At 40.1% G+C, this 13,973-nt stretch overlaps 1 protein-coding gene across 1 annotated transcript in view; it reads left to right on the top strand.

Moving 5' to 3' along the window:
- mmp21 (matrix metallopeptidase 21) overlaps window positions 1–9,429 on the top strand; it is a gene marked incomplete at both ends in the record, with an annotated part of 10,484 nt that extends 1,055 nt beyond the window's left edge. Inside the window, 7 exons of the mRNA XM_079846204.1 lie at window positions 1,555–1,904; window positions 3,076–3,359; window positions 4,344–4,483; window positions 5,737–5,878; window positions 5,995–6,252; window positions 8,888–9,060; window positions 9,133–9,429. Coding sequence (XP_079702330.1) covers window positions 1,555–1,904; window positions 3,076–3,359; window positions 4,344–4,483; window positions 5,737–5,878; window positions 5,995–6,252; window positions 8,888–9,060; window positions 9,133–9,429 — 1,644 coding nt within the window. The remainder of the gene's footprint in view (window positions 1–1,554; window positions 1,905–3,075; window positions 3,360–4,343; window positions 4,484–5,736; window positions 5,879–5,994; window positions 6,253–8,887; window positions 9,061–9,132) is intronic.
- Window positions 9,430–13,973: the final 4,544 nt, after the last annotated feature.

Consider the following 13,973-nt stretch of genomic DNA (forward strand, 5'->3'; position numbering starts at 1 on the left):
TGACCCTCAGCATGCGCTGACCCCGCTCTTTTTGGCCCTCAGCATGCGCTGACCCCGCTCTGTGACCCTCAGCATGCGCTGACCCCGCTCTGTGACCCTCAGCATGCGCTGACCCCGCTCTGTGACCCTCAGCATGCGCTGACCCCTCTCTGTGACCCTCAGCATGCGCTGACCCCGCTCTGTGACCCTCAGCATGCGCTGACCCCGCTCTGTGACCCTCAGCATGCGCTGACCCCTCTCTGTGACCCTCAGCATGCGCTGACCCCGCTCTTTGACCCTCAGCATGCGCTGACCCCGCTCTGTGACCCTCAGCATGCGCTGACCCCTCTCTGTGACCCTCAGCATGCGCTGACCCCGCTCAGTGACCCTCAGCATGCGCTGACCCCGCTCTGTGACCCTCAGCATGCGCTGACCCCGCTCTGTGACCCTCAGCATGCGCTGACCCCGCTCTCTGTGACCCTCAGCATGCGCTGACCCCGCTCTGTGACCCTCAGCATGTGCTGACCCCGCTCTGTGACCCTCAGCATGTGCTGACCCCGCTCTGTGACCCTCAGCATGCGCTGACCCCGCTCTGTGACCCTCAGCATGTGCTGACCCCGCTCTGTGACCCTCAGCATGCGCTGACCCCGCTCTGTGACCCTCAGCATGTGCTGACCCCGCTCTGTGACCCTCAGCATGCGCTGACCCCGCTCTGTGACCCTCAGCATGTGCTGACCCCGCTCTGTGACCCTCAGCATGTGCTGACCCCGCTCTGTGACCCTCAGCATGTGCTGACCCCGCTCTGTGACCCTCAGCATGCGCTGACCCCGCTCTGTGACCCTCAGCATGCGCTGACCCCGCTCTGTGACCCTCAGCATGCGCATTATTATTGTTTTTTCTGTCAATAATTTTTTTTTGTTTGTTTAAGTATTATATATATATATATATATTATCTTTTTGTATGAGTACTACTACTGTTGTTATTATCATTATTATCAATGTTATCTATTATTATTATTGATATTACTAATTCCGTCAACCCAACTTATCACCATCTTTAGTATCATTATTGTATTATTACTGTTATTATTATTACTGATATTACTGTTGCTGCCATCACAAAATATTATTATCATTATTATTATACATGCTCTTACTATTTAAATACTTCCACTATTACTATTATATTATTACTATTATCATCTGTCATTTCTGCTTATTTTTCATTGCTGTTATTATTACTGCTGTTTTAATGTTGTTTTTGGGTTTCGTTGTTGCGTTCTGTGTTCACCCTATGTTGTAAGTTTTGAACTCCTAAATAAAATAAAAAAATAAATTACAAAAAAGAAGCGTCTGCAGGCCTAGAGCTGGAGTTACACACCTGTGGCCATGAAGTGTTGAACACCTGAACTCAGGGATGGTGTAGATCTCTATCGTTCTGTCTGTAGTTGAGTAAGTGATGTATTTCTACTGATCTCCGCCTCTCTCTCTCTCTCTCTCTCTCTCTCTCTCTCTCTCTCTCTCTCTCTCTCTCTCTCTCTCTCTCTCTCTCTCTGTGTGTGTGTGTTATTCCAGCGGTTTCTGTCCAGGTATGGGTTCATTAAAGCAGGAGATGGGGATGATCCTCAGATCTCCGCGTCAGGAGAGATGGAGGTCAGTCTCTCTCTGGACCTTCAGGAGGGAGGATCCACATCCCGGTCCAGCGGTTCTGATGATGTCCAGTTCATCGCGGCGCTGAAGGACTTCCAGAGGGTGTCTGGTCTCCCGGTCACGGGTGTGTTTGACGACGCCACCAAAGCGGCCATGAATAAACCCAGATGTGGCGTCCCGGACCAGGAGGAGGAACTGGAGTCCAACATTACCACAACACACACTCCCACCGATGCTGCCAATGCCAGCGACACACACACATCCAGTAATCAGAGGTGGACATTACAATTACTTGAGTCCTGTACTTAAGTACACTTTACTTGTATCAGTACTTAAGTACACTTTACTTGTATCTGTACTTAAGTACACTTTACTTGTATCAGTACTTAAGTACACTTTACTTGTATCTGTACTTAAGTACACTTTACTTGTATCTGTACTTAAGTACACTTTACTTGTATCTGTACTTAAGTACACTTTACTTGTATCTGTACTTAAGTACACTTTACTTGTATCTGTACTTAAGTACACTTTACTTGTATCTGTACTTAAGTACACTTTACTTGTATCTGTACTTAAGTACACTTTACTTGTATCTGTACTTAAGTACACTTTACTTGTATCTGTACTTAAGTACACTTTACTTGTATCTGTACTTAAGTACACTTTACTTGTATCTGTACTTAAAGGATAGTTCACTTTCAAATAAACTTTAGCTGATAATTTACTCACCCCCTTGTCATCCAAGATATCCATGTCTTTCTGTCTTCAGTCGAAAAGAAAGGAAGATTTTGATGAAAAGATTTCAGGATATTTCTCCATATAATGGAAGTCAATGGCCTCCAAACGGTTCAAGGTCCAAATGAGAGGTTCAGTACTGCTTCAAAAGGGCTTTAAACCACATCAAACGGTACCAGACCATCAATAAGGGACTTGGTGTGCTATAATTATAGCTGTGATATAATAATATTAGTAGTATTTTTGATACAATAATATTTGTATATATAATTGTAGGTATCTGAGGAGCAATGGCGATTCATTCACCAGCATTGCCAGCAGTTTTAGGCTGGGCATCAGCACTGTAGATGGGAAAACGGATGCGAAAAACGCAGAAAATCAAACCTGTTCCGATTTTTTTTTTTGACGGACGAAAGTTTCGGAGGCAGTGTGCAAGCGTGATTGACACAACGTGAGGTCGAATTTATTTTTTGACGTGCGAAAATTTCGCATGCGAATTTAAACGCCCACATTTCTAGGAATTTTCTTAGAAAGTTGTCACTAGGAGCTACTCTTTGCATTAAGATTCTTTATGAATATGGGCCCAGTACTTTTACTTCAGTAAAATCTGTTTTTAGAACTTGTACTTGTAACGGAGTAATATTTGACCAGTCGTACTTTTACTTTTACTCCAGTGATAGAGTTGTGTACTTTGTCCACCTCTGCCAGTAATACTGAAGCCCCCGTGAGGAAGAAAGGTCAGCTGGCCGCTCTTCTGAAGGGCCGGCCGAAGAGAGACGCCGGCGAGTGGACGGGTCACATGGCGTTCTCCAAGAGCCTCTTAACATGGCGTCTGATCGGGGAGGGCTACAGCAGTCAGCTGTCCATCGATGAGCAGAAGTACATCTTCAGACTGGCCTTCCGCATGTGGAGCGAAGTGTCTCCGCTGCAGTTTGTGGAGGACGTCCACTCTCCTCTGGAAGACATTGACATCAGACTGGGCTTTGGGACAGGTCAGTCATGGGCGTCACCAGGGGCGGTTCTAGGGTGGCTCTCATTGGTCTCTCACCACTCGTCAATGTCAAAATATTTCAGAAAACCAATCAAATCAGAGTATGCTGTTGAGGCTGTTATGAAATATTACAATTATTTCATATTTGAGCTGCTTCTGTAAGTCAGAAATGTTAAACAAATGACAAAAATATTCATGCAAATTAATAAACTTGTCTAATTTCGCCATTTTGATTTGAAATAGGCCTATGTAATGTCATTTATAATATAATTAACAAACAAGAAATATTAACAAAGCCGTTTTCTTCAGATTAGGCATAAGATTAATAGTAATGAATGTGTGCATATTGTAAATTAATATAATTCCACGTGTAGCTCTCGGTAAATAAAAAAGCTTTTTTCAGCCTGTATTGGGCATAAGATTAGTAATGAATGTGTGCATATTGTGAATTAATTTAATACATTTAGTGACCAATCTTTCCTGTTAGCCTTCAGTAAATTAACATGTCTACAAAAATTATTCCTAAAACATATAAATATCAGTTAAACATATGTCTTCACTGACAAAAATGGAAACACTTTATCAGTCATATCTGCCCACTGACATGGTTTTCTAGTTATTGTTATCTAATATGAATGTAATCTGGACGTACTGCATCCGCCATGTTGTCATGATCATGTGACCTACGGCGTCAGTTGCGTCCCATCACCTCCATTCATAATCGTGTCCCGTGGCCTCATGGGATAGTAAAGTGTCCATCGTATGCGCACTTCAGAATCTCGCCGGGAGTAGCAGCTCATCCGGGAACTTTTCAGACTGTTTTTCGAATGCTATGAATTCGGACACTACTCTGTTGTGAATGTTTTTAACACACTAAATAGTAGAGAAGTGTTCGATTTCGGACGCAGCATTTGTGTGACTTCATTCTTTTAGGGAAATGTGTGGCTAACTCTGTGTTAATGGAAGCCTCTGCTGCCCCCTACAGGCCGGCATCTGGGCTGCTCTCAGCGGTTTGACGGCGCGGGCCGAGAGTTCGCTCACGCGTGGTTCCTCGGAGACATTCATTTCGATGATGATGAACATTTCACTGTCCCGAACACGGGCAGCGGCATCAGTCTTCTGAAGGTAACGTGAGACCATGTGCTAACCTATAACAGCTCAGAGAAACCAGAGTAGGTTCACTTAGGGTCCTTTCACACACACCTTGTTTGGTCTGGATTTTCGGACTTTTCAGTTTGGTCCGGATCAAAATGGCCGGTGTGAAATCTCCCCTGACCACAGGCCGGACCAAACAGACGAGATGTGGTCTGATGAAAAGAGGTCGTCTCAGTCCGGATCAAACTGAACAAAGCTTCGGTTGGTTTCTAGTGTGAAAGCATTTTCTGTACGGTTCAGACTTTCAGAGCATTTACAGGAAGTTCCTGTTTATGTTTAAATATTATAATGTTATTTTTAAATTTCATCTCGGCTGCATTGATTATGAAAAGTGAAAAGATGCGCAATATGTCAGAAGACAGAAGGTTAGAAATGATTTAAAAAGAAATTTTGTATGATTTGGCTTAGAAAGCCTTTCTTTAATGTGAATTTCGTTTAGTATAAATTGTATATTCATTTAAATCAAAGTTTCATCAGATAATTGCCTGGATTTAATAAATAAGAAGCTAATAGTCTATAGCAGACCATAATCGCGGGAGCGATCACATGCTTTACATGAACTGGAGCGAAACTCAGCAGATACTCGTCTCACAAACATGAGAAATATGTGAATATAAAGCTTGAAATGTCCACTTTTAAACATGACGAAAAGAAAATAGTCCAGCAATGCAAAGTTCACTAGTGGCGGCGATATGAGTCTGTTCAATCACTCTTGACGTCAGACGCACGTCTGTTTACAAACCAATCACAGTCCAGATGCCGCTCACATGATGAAGACGAGTGGACACGCGTGTGTCATGTTCAGTTCTTTAGTGTGAAACCAAACCAAAACTAACCGAAAGTATCAAATGTATCAAAACATGAACTTCGGTTCAGACCTTGGTGTGGACTCTCAGGTATGAAAACGGCCTTAGTTAAAATCAGCATGAAACGTAAGTCAAACGCAAACAAGAACAAATGTAGGGGCGGGGCTTGATTGTGTCTGTGGGGAATTGATTGGCTGGCTGTGGTTTGCTATTGGTGGATCTCATGTGAGTGACAGATGGCCCCGCCCCTCATCATCAGAGAAGAGATGACGCCGCAAGAGATATTTCTCTTGTCCAATTTGAATTTTTTTTTTATTTGAATACAATAAAAAACTAAAAACACCTATTTCTGTTGTAATCTCTGAAAGGGACACGTCTGAATCTCTGAGTCTGTGATGTGTGGTGTGTTTGGTTCAGGTGGCGGTTCATGAGATCGGGCATGTTTTAGGGCTTCCTCACATGTACCGGCCCGGCTCCATCATGCAGCCCAGTTACCTTCCTCAGGACGGAGGATTCGAGATCGACTGGATGGACAGGAAGTCCATTCAGAGCCTGTACGGTGAGCCTGCAGCTACAGCGCTTTATGCAGAAAACAAGTGGCATTACCCATCACACACTAATGGGCTTTGTGTTCTTAATAGAAATCTAATATTTCATTATTGTTTTGTCTGTCAGGTGTTTGCACGGGCCGCTTCAGCACCGCGTTCGATTGGATCAGGAAGGAGCAGACGCCCTATGGCGAGGTGGTGGTGCGGTTTAACACATACTTCATGCGGGACGGCTGGTACTGGCTGTATGAGAACCGCAATAACCGGACGCGCTACGGGGACCCGGTGGCCGTGCAGCTGGGCTGGCACGGGCTGCCCTCGGGCGGAGTCGACGCTTGTGTTCACGTGTGGAACCGCAGAACAGACGCCGTGTACTTCTTTAAAGGTATTCATTTACTTCCTAAGAGTTCCAGAAACATAATCATATCCGAAAGACTAATAAAGACGCACTGAACATGGAGATTACAGCAGAAGATCATGCCCCTAAAGATACAGATTGAGCGCCAGCAGTAAACGGTGTACTTTTGTATTGTGTAGTTTGCATATTTTGCATTTTTATTTTGCATTGTGCATTTGCAATTTTTATGTTTGCATATTTTGCAATAATTTGCATTTGCATATTTTGCATAAATTGTGGATTTGCATATTTTGCATTAGAGTTGTGCGTTTGCATTTTTACAGTAATTTGCGTTGTGCATTTGCATATTTTGCATTTGTGTTGTGCATTTGCATTTTTGCATTAATTTGCATTGTGCATTTGCGTATTTTGTATTCATTTGCATTGTGCATTTGCATATTTTGCATTTGCGTATTTTGCATTAATTTGCGTTGTGCATTTGCATATTTTGCATTTGTGTTGTGCATTTTCATATTTTGCATTTTTATTTTGAATTGTGCATTTGCAATTTTTACATTTACATATTTGTCATTAATTTTCATTTGCATATTTTGCATTGTGCCTTTCCATATTTTGCATTGTGCATTTGCATATTATTTGTTTGTTTGTTTATTTATTTATATAGCACCTTACAGACTACCACTGTAGTTCCAAAGTGCTGTACATTGCAAAAACACCAACAGTACAACAAGACAAAACACAACTCATCCATGTTCTGATGTACTGAAATGCCAGAGAGTACAGATACGATTTTAAGCGGCCCTTAAAAACATTTTGATTTATGGAAGATCGAACATCCACCGGCAGATTATTCCACAATCTAGGACCAGCGACTGAGAAAGCATGATCCCCGCACGAGGAACAGTTGAGAAACCTGTTTGCTGATCTTACGCCTGCACTGGAGGGCTTAAAACCCTTTAACTGTCACCCACTATCCAAACTTAAAGGGCTGTAATTCAAGAATACTTTGGAATATAGACCAAAGTTTGGTCTCTTTTTAAATGGAAGTTTAAATTTACTGTAAATGAAAAATACTGTACTAAATATTTTTTATTTCATATAAAATATATATTTTACAAAAACAATGTTACTCTAAAATTACTATAAAATCAAAGCCATATGTCTAACCAACTTGTGTTCCTAATTTGAAGTTGATATCACAAAAATTAAAGTCCCCATGAGATGTTGTTTAGGGCGCTGTACCAAAAACAGCCACCGGGTGTCATTCAAATTCCATTGATTGTTTTTTTTGATGCATTTTCCTGTAAATTTCTGTCCAAATATCACTTCCATCACAAAACAGACTCAGACCTTTCCGACGATATGTGTTTTGTCAAGATTGGAAAAGATTTAGATTATAAAGTAGTTAAAATTAATGTAGTAATATGAAACATGACACCGCCCACTAGGGGGAGGAGCCCGCTAGACTAATTTAGAGTAATGTTTCCATGGCAACACAATGTCCGATTTCAAAACAGTTTTCACAGGATGATTTTTGAGTTTGTAAGCTTTCAAATGATACCTAACTTATGATAATTACTAAAATATATGATACGAAAAAAAGGTGATCAAAAAAAGAGTGCCAGGCGTCCCACCTGTGGGACGGTGACAGTTAAGCTCAGATAAAGATTCTGAAGTGCTCTAAAAACATATCGCAAAATCTTATACTGTATCCTAAAATGTATTGGTAGCCAACCTAAAGACGCTAAGAAGGAATAACATTCTGCTTTTTCCCACCATTCCCAACAACCCATGCGGCAGCATTTTGTACAAGCTCAAAGCGGGTAATGTGCGTTTGACAGCTCCCAACATTTCATTTTATTTTGCATTGTGCATTTGCATATTTTGCATTAATTTGCATTGTGCATTTGCATATTCTGCATTAATGTGCATTGTGCATTTGCTGCATTAATGTTCATTTGCATATTCTGCATAAATGTGCATTGTGCATTTGCTGCATTAATGTGCATTTGCATATTTTGCATTAATTTGCATTGTGCATTTGCATATTTGCATTAATTTGCATTGTGCATTTGCATATTCTGCATTAATGTGCATTGTGCATTTGCTGCATTAATGTTCATTTGCATATTCTGCATAAATGTGCATTGTGCATTTGCTGCATTAATGTGCATTTGCATATTTTGCATTAATTTGCATTGTGCATTTGCATATTTTGCATTAATTTGCATTGTGCATTTGCATATTCTGCATTAATGTGCATTGTGCATTTGCTGCATTAATGTGCATTGTGCATTTGCATTGTGCATTTGCATATTTTGCATTACTTTGCATTGTGCATTTGCATATTTTGCATTACTTTGCATTGTTCATTTGCATATTTTGCATTACTTTGCATTGTGCATTTGCATATTTTGCATTACTTTGCATTAGCTTTTACACCTTTTGCTTTTGTTTTTTGCATTATTTTGAATTGTGAATTTTTATTTTGCATTTAGTATTTTGCATGGCCCTTGATCACTTCTTAGATTGAATGAATGAGTCCTCAATATTCAGTGATCCAGCGCTGGGGCATGTTTGGAGTGTTGATGATGCTGTATGTACTGTGTGTGTGTGTGTGTGTGTATCCGGTTGAGATGTGCATGCTCTGCTGTGGTTGCAGGTGTGCAGTTCTGGCGTTATGACGGTGAGAATGATCAGGTGTTCTCTGAGGACGCAGACGGCCGCTCGTATCCTCGTCTGATCTCTGAAGGCTTTCCCGGCGTGTCTGGACCGGTGGACACCGCGTTCTACGACAGGAGAGACGCTCATATCTACTTTTTTAAAGGCTCTCAGGTAACGGCTGCTCATGTTTTACACTTACACGTTGCGTTTGGACAATAGTAACAGTGGAATATTAATCTCCAGGTGTTCAGGTTTGATGTGCGCGCGAACCGCTTGGCTTCCTCTTCTCCACAAAGCCTCTCCGCGGTGTTTCCGGCGCTCGTCCCCGGGGATCACCCGCTGGGTAACCTGGACGCGGCGTACTTCTCCTACACACACAACACGGTGTTCCTGCTGAAGGGCTCGTGGTTCTGGCGCGTGGTGAGAGATGGCAGACGGGGCGCGCGGCTGAACGGCCTGATGCCCCGCGGGCACGTGCACGAGCAGTGGTTCGACATCTGTGACGTCCACACCAGCTCTCTGAGAACCGCCCGCAGGTGATCTGAGAACCGCCCGCAGGTGATCTGAGAACCGCCCGCAGGTGATCTGAGAACCGCCCGCAGGTGATCTGAGAACCGCACGCAGGTGATCTGAGAACCGCCCGCAGGTGATCGTGTGCTGCGTCCCAATTCGCATACTATCCGTACTAAATAGTATTCGAAAAAAGAATTAGTATGTCCCAAATCTTAGTATGTTGAAAAAAGTATTCCAAAGATTCCCGGATGGTCGACTATTTCCGGTCAGAATCCGAAGTGCAGATCGATGCGCACTCTAACGGCTGATATTGCCCACAACCCATTGCGAGATGGACGAGGATTCGATTAGAACTACAAACGCGGATAAAAAGTGTTTAAAAAACTACAAACATGACGGTTACGCGAGTCTGACGGTTAAGTGGAGAGGATTAGATAAAGTGGTTTGAGTGAGCAATTATCAGTATTTAACCGGACGAAAAGATATTTATTCAATATTATCCACATTATATTTCACCTGCAGCAGCATTGAGAACTTTTGTAATGATACGTTTGCCCATTAAACACATGAGAGGAGTCTCTGCATTAAAGACCCACGAAAGGCAGATCAACGAGCGACTACATTTCTCTCCAATACGGTAGGAAATTAAATTTAAAGTGGGGGATTTGAACTGTGACGATGATTGACATTTTAAACGGTGACGGGACGCACGTAACAGAGTCCGTTAAAGATGATGAAGTAGTATGTCCCAAAGCTTGCATACTCTTCTGCTACACACTCAAAAGTATGTACTTTTTCTTCACAAAAAGAGTACATACTTTTAGGACGTAGTATAAGTAGGCGAATTGGGACGCAGCCTGAGAACCGCCCGCAGGTGATCTGAGAACCGCCCGCAGGTGATCTGAGCATAACTGATCAAATCATGCCCTGGGCAATCTGTGACACAACCCTCAACTTTTCAGAAATCTAACTCGAGTCATGAGGAAAAGTCATAATTAAGACACACCAAGTCAATTGTGAGGAGTCGATATTAAGAGATAAAAAATTGAGATTATGACGTCATTAATTGTGGGATTGAAAAGTCCTAATTATGAAAAAATCAAAATTATGAGAGACATTGTCATAATTATGAGGAAAAATGTAGGGGAGAGCAGGGACGAAAGTACCATTTTTCAGAAAATCGTAATTTTAAAAGATAATGTTTTAGACTGAGATATATTTTTGCTGTGGTCAATAACTCACAAGTGTGGTCTATCAATAGCAGGTGGTATTTTGTACAAATGTAGAACGACTACAGTATAATTTCACTTTGAACATAAGCTGCACATTGTTACTGTTGACCCCATCAGGTGGGACGAAAGTAACACAACAACACAAGCTAGATTTTTTGGTGCTACTCTTGTTTTTATTAAACATACCTGACTATGACCTGGTTAATGTGTAACTGCAAACATATTTTGTCCTTTATCTTTGCAAAAAAATTATTAAATTACATTTTCATTTTATATGTTAAAGTTCATCAAATGTTTCAAATGTACAGTACAAACTTGAATTGTTTAGAATATTTTTTATTTGCAATGTCAATCTATTTGATAAGTTTTTTCTTCAACAGTATGAACAATATAAAAATGAAATTAAATTAAATGTGCATAATATGCATTATATATATAATAGCGGGACAAAAGTGACAAGTGTTACTTTCGTCCCGACAGGAAGTCCTGACATTTAAACACGATTTACTTTTATACTGAAAAACTCTGAAAAGACAAACCTTCAGGGTGTGTAACAGCACTAAATCACCAGATTGATCATTACTGTGACACATGAAACAAGACACACAACTTGTAATTAGAAAAAAAGTACCGCTTCATTCATTTACATGCCGTACTTGAAAACTGCATTTCGGACCTAACCGCGGGAAACGATGACGGAATCACGTGATATTTGGCAGATCCGTCAGAGCTTGAAATGCAAATGTATTCAGGGCTCGGAGAAAATTGCGTTGTTACTTCAAAAGTGTTACTTTTGCCCCGGTTCTCCCCTAATAATTAGGATATACTAACTCAAAATTGAGACAATCGCAATTATTGCGTAATAAGACATACTAATGAATAATTATGAAAGTCATAATTATGACATAAAAAGTAAAAATGACGATGTAAAGCTGAAATTAAGTCATAATTATGAGGAAAAGTCGTAATTAAGACATACTAAGTCAATTATTAGGAGTCGATATTAAGAGATAAAAAAAATGAGAATAATTGTAATTAATTGTGGGATTAAAAAGTCAATTATGACAAAATCAAAATTATGAGATTGTTGAAATTATGACATTGTCATAATTATGAGGAAAAACGTAATAATTAGGATATACTAACTCAAAATTGAGACAGTCGCAATTATTGCGTAATAAGACATGCTAATTAATAATTATGAAAGGGTCATAATTATGACATAAAAAGTTAAAATGACGAGGTAAAGCTGAAATTGAGTCATAATTATAATTTCTATGATTCATTGAAAAATCTATGATTATGATCTGTCATATTTAACCCTCTGGTGCTCTTCGTTTAGGGGTTGCATTGGTCGTCTTCCCGGACACCTAAAAAAGAATTTAAAAAATCTCAAAGACTATTTATTATAAAGTTTTAGATATTTTTATTTTGTTAGAAATATAGATTTTTTTGTGAATTTGTGTTTTTGCAGATTTCCCACCGAAGAGTACAAGTGGGAGAATTTTTTTACGACCACTCAGCATGCTCGAATCATGACCTTTTTTTGTGTGTTTACATCCCTAATGCTAGAAAAGTCACCAAGTTTCATATCATTCTGATGAAGCTGTGATTTTTAACATTTCAAAACAGAAAGTTTTCCAGTCAGAAATGATGAAGAGCACCAGAGGGTTAAAGCTGCAGTGTGTAAGTTTCAGCGGCATCTAGTGGTGAGGTTGTGAATCGTCCACCGCTCATCCCTCCGTTTCAGAGCACATAGAGAAGCTACGGTGGCCCACACAGGACAATGTCGTCATCTGAGACAGCAGAGAGTAGCTAGCGCTCTGTAGAAGAGTTTGTCCGCTTAGGGCTTCCGTAGAAACATGGCGGCGACTTCCCTGTACGGGACCCGCGTGTGTGTAGATAGAAACGGCTCATTCTAAGGTATTAAAAACAGAGTTATGTTTATTATATTGCATTTCTGTTAATAGATCCTCATAAATATTACACACTGCACCTTTAAGTCATAATTTTGACTTTGTGTCAGTTACAGAAATCACTGAAATTTACATTTTTAAATCATAATTGGGAAAATTCAAGTCAAAATTGAGTCACAATTCTTACATAATAAGACATACTAATTTATAATTGACATAAAAAGTTGATATGATAGACAAAATTATGACATTTATTCATAATGAGATAATTATGAGAGTAAAAAGTCCAAATTGAGATGTCAATTTCAATATTTTGTCATAATTATAACACATTTTCACTTTGTGTTTTTAAGTCATATTTTTTTTCTCACAATTATAACCTTTGAAGCCATAACTTAGATCTTCTATCTCAGAATTGATTTTCCAAAGCTGTTTATGTGTTGGGAATGGGCTTCCACATCCGTATATCCTCTAAACCAGGGATTCACAAACTCTTAATACAGTTAATATTAGAAAAATAATATTTCAATAATTGAACAACACATTCACATGTTCACTGTTAATGACATGCAGGTTAACAAGTGTTTTATTGTTTTAATGTTGTAAATGATTTATTTATTTTAATGTGACATATTTATTATTAAATTAATTGATAGCATCATGGGACTCCAGGAGCGCTGGAATATACCGGCCACACTGATATGATATTTGATGTGTTATGATACAGTCAGAAGTTTATTGATGTCAATCAACCCGTGTGACAAAAACATGTATTCACTGTTTGCTGGAATATTTAAGTTATTTATTATTTGTTTACGAATAAATGTGTGGATGTTTTACGTTGTGTCATTCAGAAATATGAAATATGGTGTGTGTTGAGAGAAACACTTCATATTGTTTATTAATATCTAATGAAGATGCTCAACAGGTTTTGAGTTTCATATTTTTACTAATCCTGAACCTCTGACGCACACACACACACACACACACACACACACACACAAATGAGATCTGCAGTTCTGTGGGATCACAGGTGTCAATAAATTGAATAATAATTGATTAATGGATTATGAGAAATAATTTGACTGATGTTTTATATCTGCTGTGCTGATTCTGTTGATCTGAACAAATAAAACCCTTGATGGGAAATACACACACGAGATGGTGTGGAGGAGTGTTTCGTCTCTTTAGAAACTTCAGTCATTTCTGCAGACGCCAAACACACACCAGCAGAGGGCGACACACACACACACACACACCGAGACACACAGAGAGACGCACACACTACTGTGCATATTATGGACATTTTATGAATGGAATACCTAATTTACCTACTGTGTGTGTGTGTGTGTGTGTGTGTGTGTGTGTGTGTGTGTGTGTGTGTGTGTGTGTGTGTGTGTGTGTGTGTGTGTGTGTGTGTGTG

Source organism: Gobio gobio, assembly GCF_949357685.1.
Source record: "Gobio gobio genome assembly, chromosome: 20".
Taxonomy (NCBI): domain Eukaryota; kingdom Metazoa; phylum Chordata; class Actinopteri; order Cypriniformes; family Gobionidae; genus Gobio; species Gobio gobio.